General features: G+C 46.1%; 1 protein-coding gene and 1 long non-coding RNA gene across 5 annotated transcripts in view; one reads left to right on the plus strand and one right to left on the minus strand.

The window, feature by feature from the left end:
• The window catches only part of LOC135374993 (caspase-7-like), an 88,629-nt gene extending 86,048 nt beyond the window's left edge, over positions 1-2,581 (plus strand). For 2 of the 4 annotated variants that reach the window (XM_064607817.1, XM_064607816.1), the window contains exons 4-5: positions 1,603-1,744; positions 1,837-2,581. In XM_064607817.1, the coding sequence (XP_064463887.1) occupies positions 1,603-1,744; positions 1,837-2,096 (402 nt within the window). In that variant the 3' untranslated portion in view covers positions 2,097-2,581. The remainder of the gene's footprint in view (positions 1-1,602; positions 1,745-1,836) is intronic. The other 2 variants (XM_064607813.1, XM_064607814.1) reach the window with 2 other exon arrangements.
• A 2,294-nt stretch (positions 2,582-4,875) lies between these two features.
• Positions 4,876-5,184, minus strand: LOC135375049 (uncharacterized). The gene is made up of 3 exons (XR_010417156.1): positions 5,169-5,184; positions 4,963-5,095; positions 4,876-4,897 (listed from the first exon to the last, which is right to left on the minus strand). It is a non-coding gene; the product is annotated as an uncharacterized LOC135375049 (long non-coding RNA).
• Between the last annotated feature and the right edge of the window lie 1,425 nt (positions 5,185-6,609).

The following is a 6,609-nucleotide window of genomic DNA, read 5'->3' on the forward strand; positions in this document are numbered from 1 at the left end:
GATCTCGAGAACTCAGACCTGGAAATATGGTTTTATTCGAAATTGTTCATTAATTCATTTTTTAGCGAGCAGCTTTCTTCTGGTCGTCGTGGGCCATCGGGTCACAGAATAAATGATTGCGGGCACATGCGCACCACTTGCCTTTTGTGTAAGATCCTTTGCCTAGAGAGACAAATGCTGCTGCAACAACAACTGTAGCAACAGAGTAACTCCAAACGTCTAAGACTACAGAGTTACAAGAATCGCAATCACTGGGCACCATATAGCCTTCCAGTAACTCCAGTGACGACAGCGTTTCGCTTGTTGGATTGCCGTAGGTGACTGCTCAGGGTGATTCTGATGAGATCGACGGCACTGGGTACAACAGCAGAATTCCAACCAGTACCACATTATTAACTCGGTAGTAAATGAACCTGAGCATGGGGCGACGGCTGAAGACAACACGACTTGCTTGCGAAGAAGCAAAAGGACGATCAGGCTCATGCAGAGTTTTTCCATAGCTTGAACTTCTGACTCTGATTAGAACTTGGGATGGGATGAGTATCATGACCTGTGTTTCAGTATAACAGTAGTCTTGTAGCAAAGCGGAATTGCGTAATGGCCGTTAATTCCTCTTGGAATAAAGGCAGAAATGGCGTATTTCTTCATCATTCTTCTCTCTCTAACGAAGGCAGCGGCCATGTCCACATAGAACTATCGAACCGCATGCTCAGCAGTGCATGTAACACTGCTGCCATAGTGCTGTTATTCGTGCTACTCACCGTATTTGTGCAGTGATGTCCAATATATACAATTTTTCAAAACTATCAATGTATTTCCTTTGAGCACAGGTTGTTCTCCGTCATGCACTCCTTTGTTCTTTGTTTCTCACATCACGTATCGATCCGCATGTGCATGAATTCCTCTTATCTGTGACATGTAAAAAAAAGAATTACAGTAATGCACCTTGCGCTGTACGCCACCGATAATTTCAACTTGTGTTTCAAAGCTTTGTTCATGGCAATTTTTTTGTGTGGCGTGATCCCTTCTTGACATCAGCAGCAACTTAGAGAACGTATTAGAAGGGGCGCCATATTCGCCCTCTGCTTACGCCGTTTTTATTGTGTGTATGAAAACAGCTGCTAGCTGAATAAACGAGGATCGCCAATTGTTTAGATGAATACATGCGGTACCTACCCAGCAGGTAACGACTACAAGTACCAGGGTCAGACCGTGTCCATTAAATATATATATATATATCGCATTAACGGGGCAGTGCAAATATTTCTCTTCGCTGCATGACAGAAGCCATAAAAACACCAACGGAAAAGAAACGAGATTGATCATTTGCGTCGTTTGTGAGTTTTGTGAGAAAGAAAGCGCAATTCATGCTTCCGAGGGGATATTTTTGCACTTGAGTTCCGCTTGAATGAAACGTTGACGGCGTTTGAGGTAAGAGATGTGCAATGCCCATACTGTCAGTAGCTTGCTAATACGGCGGTAACAACTAACGTATTTGCGGGTAGGTCTTCTAAGAATGAGACGTAGCTGATTCGCCTTATCCCAGTACATCACTTGTGGCAGCACTCGTCCACAACATCTCAGGCTGCCGCTTATTTGCAGAAGAGTCCTGACACGCAAGAACAATCGGGAGCTGAAGCAGACGCCAAGACCATAGAAAGTGTATTTGGTGGCGTCATTGGCTTTGACGTTAAAGTTTACCACGCTTCCGCACCAGCGGATATCCGCGAAAAGCTCAAAACGTGTAAGAAATGTTTTTTACTTCCTGCATCCCAAACTAACGTTTCCCTTTTAGGAACCCCAAAGAATAATTTCAGTTTCTTTCTTTCTGAACAGGTAAAGACTATATTGAGAAGGATTCATCGAGAGCATCAGATTGCTTCGCCTGCTTTGTGTTGGGTCACGGCAAGGAAGATATCACGTTCCCTTTCGGCGGCGAACTGATTGACCTGGAATACATCTACGACCAGTTCAGTAACAAAGTCTGCACGAAGCTTCTTGGGAAACCCAAATTGTTCTTCTTACACGTAAGCTTTTCTATCGTAGCCTCAGGTAATGCGACAAGCATGCCGAGCAAATGTGTATTTATACCATAGAATACAAGGCGGTTATATTTATTAGAACAAGAAAAAAAAAGGAGGAAAGGTAAGCCAAACGCGACGTCGTCTTGCCATTCCGAAGTAAATAAATAAAAGAAAACTAAAATAAAAAGAAAAGAATTAGGAAACAAAAGCTAAGCTAACAAACGATGAAGGGGGAGTGATGTAAATTAAAGAAAATGTTGGCCTTTAAAAAGATGGCTATCAAACGATGAAAGAAGGGTGAGATTGAATAAAGAAAAGATGACTTAAAAAAGCTGAAGTTCTTGCGTTGAGGGTGAGGGTGGGACACTGAAGAATGAGACCTGTGCAGCTCAGGAACATCAAAACTGTTGTCACAGAGCGCTGTGTGGGGTGTCGTACTGGGCCGAGCAGAGTGGCCAGAAAAATGCCTGTGCATCGCAGTTCGAGTAGGCGTCGTCTGAGCGTGACTCGAGGAGTGTCTAATCTCATTGTCGACGGGACATGGAATATCAGCTTAAACCGTGCTAGTGGAGCATTTTTGCGAGTGACTCGTTTTATAGAAAAGCAGAGGTGTCCTGGAGACGAAGTCGTAGTCGTTGTTGAATGGACGCTAACGCGAGCAGTGGTGTGTAGCAACGAAACCCATCGACGGGTCGATGGACCGGAGATGATCGTTCAATCGGACAGCGTTTTCTTGAAGCTGCCGGGTGCCGCTATGGCGGATTCGGCGTATCTGTAATCGACAGGCAGAGGCTGAAAGTGGTAGTGAACAGTTACGGAAGTTGACATCCCCATGTGCCCGACGTGCTAAGGTGTCTATGCGAGCATATCCGTGCAGGCAAGTGTGACTGGGTACCACTGGGAACACAGGTCATGACCCTAGAATAGAAGTCGGTTGTTGATGACTATCATTGTATCCAGGCAGCCGATTGTTCTGGCACAATAATTTGCCCGAATTTCTAGGGCTGCCTTACTGTCCCCGTTCAGATTTCACGCGCTGGGCGATGATCCCACTATGCGGTTCAACGCGGTCAGTTTGGCGGAGAGCTTGGACTCGTTTCATAGGGGAGTTTCTTTGCCTCTTCAAGGTCTTCATGTGCGATATAAAAGGCTGCTGTTTATCCGCCTTGAGGCACTGATCCATCGATGTACACAGGGAGTCGTTGAGAGTAAGCTGAGCTGACGTGTTCCAGGATAAGTTGATGAGCAACAACGGGAGGAACAGAGTTTTTCTTCAGAAGACCAGGAATGTGGGCACATACAGGGGACCTACGAAGAGCCAACATTGTTGGGGCATAGGAACGTTCTGATTGTGGGAGGCACATTTTCAGGCTGTCAACAGCAGATGGGTCAAAGTCGCCATATTCCCATGCATTTCAGCTTATTCCCCGCGTCAAACGTCGGAGGCTGCCCTTTTGTGGAACTCAGTTGCCAGCATGAAGAAATCGGCCCCGCGAAGCAAGAGCAATCTGGGTACATAGTTCGCAAAACGGGCTATTTTCCGAAAATAGCCAATGTTATCCAAGCCAAGCACGTTTGAAGTGATGGCTGTGATGGCTGTATTGAAAGCAAATGTGTTGTGTGCTTCTCTGTCTAGTCTCTGGACTTCACGGAATTACGAATGGCTGTAGTGCTCGGACGTCCCACCGGTTCCACCTTGCCAGCTCGAAAGAGTGATCCTTTTCTCAGTAGCAACGTAGCGAGGTCGCGAAGACACGGTGATGTGCTACTGTTCTCACAAGTCGTTCTGTTCTGCACGATCAGAGACAGACCGTGCATTTAACTTTAGCCCGAAAATTGCTGCAGGAACTGCACAGTGCTCTTCGTGGCAGTGCTGATTACGTGCACGTCCATGCGTTACGTGCCCCGTATCGCGCTGTGGGCCAAAGTGTGCTGAACCCCTTCGTTCACCAGCAACATTTTGTGCCACCAGTCCGCCATGGATGAAATGTAATCCTAAAAATACGATCTGTTTCTTGAGTTCTAGAGAAAAAAAGATTGCGGCAACTAACGTATGACCCCATAAAGCTCTCTCTGCACTCGGTTGCAACAGTTGCAACGAATGCCGGCTAAGTTATACTGTTCTGTTTTGAGACTCTCTTCCCCCTGAACGTGAGACATGTGTGAGTATCAGCCTGCAATGACATGATTACAATAATGACTGGCACAGGCACACTGAGGAAGTCAGAATGGTTCCAATTCATTCCCTGATTATCTTGTACGATCTGGAACTTGTAGAATTTTGTTACATGTAAGAAACTGGCCAGAAGGCGGGCTCTTCAGCAGGTACGGAGCAATTGGAACCAGAATTAGCAACTACACTCTAAACCAGGTAACGCATATGTAACGGTTAAGTACCGCTTGGCCAAGAGGTACATTTTTTTAAAAATGTACCTCTTAAATTTAAGGGGTACACGCGCCCTCACATGCGGTACATGTAACGGATAGCGCGCAGCGATTTAGGCCTACCCGTCGGGGTGGTTCCCCTCCTCTACGATATATTAACAGCCCCAGGAAGCTACGCTGTACGATAAATACCACAAACAAATAGCTTTATTTGAAAATTACATCCATTTCAGGGGTGATGCTTGTCCATCGCGAGCGTACATTGTCATGATCCACAAACGCAGAACACACTGGGCACAACGTTTATCGATGCACGCTGACCACTGCATCTCTCCCTCACCGTCGCAGCTGCTCTGTGGTCACGCTTCTTTATCTCTTCCACACCTCTGGATTGCTGCTCTTCCCCAACTTCCATATCTTCCGCAGAACGTAACACCAACCACAGAAGATGATTGACTCACCCATTTACGACATCGCCAGGACGTAACCTAGGAGAACATACAGTGTAAAAAAATCCAACAACAGAAATAGCTTGCCTGAAAAACGTGCCTACTTGCTTGTGTAATCCAGGTATAAAGTGCAATGTAGGCTTCTCTAATACACGCATCAACGTTCGTGCATGAAGCGCAAAGTTCGTTATCTTCGTCCCTCAGTCGTTGTGTCCAGCCTGCCGGTGATCAGGACCACTGGGAATCAGAGCGAAGATGAACGAAAATGCGTCGTGCGGACGAATAATTACTTCATAGATATAATACGCACCTTAAGTGACTCCAATCTTGAAAGCGTCGAACGAGTTTTTCAAAGACCGAGCAGACTCGTCCTCGCTCCCCGACGTTTCAAAACAAACTGATTTGCCAGCGGTTGCAAGAAACTCATTCTTCCCAAACGTGCGATCCTTCACGGTCACAGGTTCTAGTTATTGCACTTGTTTGATAGAATGATAGTGCTGATCCATTACGGCACTGCTGCATAAGGGAATTTATAAACTGGCATTCGAAATCACGCGAAATATTTTTGCAGCGCATGGAGATCGTGAGAAGGCGTTCGTACTCATGCGCCGGAAACACGCGGTACACATGAGGTACAGCTGCTACAGATCGTGCTTAAAAGGTACCTAGCCGGTACGGATGAGTCTCAGAGCCCTTGTACCGATTGAATTTCGCAGTGGTAGCGAACTGTACCTGTTGGTTGAGGACTGTACCTCATGTGTACCGCTTGGCCCAGGTGCGAGTCCTCTTCCATGCGGTACATATAGGGTGCCGGATTTAGAGTGTACCCCAACCTAGTGAAGTCCCCACCTTCTAGCCTGCAGTTGCCACGACACAGGGGTACACTCCTTGAGACCACTGTCTGAACAGTCTAGGTTTCTTAATAGGTAAACTTTTTCATAACAGCACTTACAATGCAAGGAGTATTTGGCATGTGTATCATAACAACGCATTGTGCTGTTTGTGCATGAGAAATTACACATTGGCCGCACAATTGCCACAAAATTCGGTTCCCAAATAGACAAACATGGTATTTAATAATCGAATAATATAGCTCACCTGACGGTAGATGAAAGGATATGTACAGAGGATAATATATACAGTGGACACAGTGGATACCATATAGGCTCCTAATTTCCAAAGAACATCTGAGCATTATAATTCTGTCACTGACTAGTATGATGCCTCCATTGGTATGTGCTACACGTCACCTGCATCACAAGGTTATCAAAAAGGGTACAGTGAGCAGTACCTGACAAGATATGGGTTTCGACAGAATAGACATGCACCGACCGATACAAAAAAGCTGAGGGCCGACTAATGCAGTGTCGCTCATGGTCAGTTGTTTTGCAACATAACGCCACCAGTCAGAAAACTATCAAGCTCAGAACTGGCAGAAATGTTCTTTTATGTTGCTCTGCTTATGTGTTTTCTGTTCACGATCATGATCGATAAAGCTATGGATTTCATAAGCTAGTTTTCCCTCTGTTTACGCTATCTTTGAGTGAGCACATGCACTACTATAGTTAATGCTTACTACGGGCCTCGGTGGCTCAGTCGGTAGCGTGTTCGCCTTCCCCGGCCGAACCCAGCCGAGGACGCCAGCAACTTGATGGCAGGGTACAAGTTGCTTAGACACGCCGTCTTCCGCGAGGGACGTTAAATACGGGGTGTCGTGTGATGAGCTTTCATCGCACGTTAAAGAACCCCCA

Source organism: Ornithodoros turicata, chromosome 1 (genome assembly GCF_037126465.1).
Source record: "Ornithodoros turicata isolate Travis chromosome 1, ASM3712646v1, whole genome shotgun sequence".
Lineage (NCBI taxonomy): Eukaryota > Metazoa > Arthropoda > Arachnida > Ixodida > Argasidae > Ornithodoros > Ornithodoros turicata.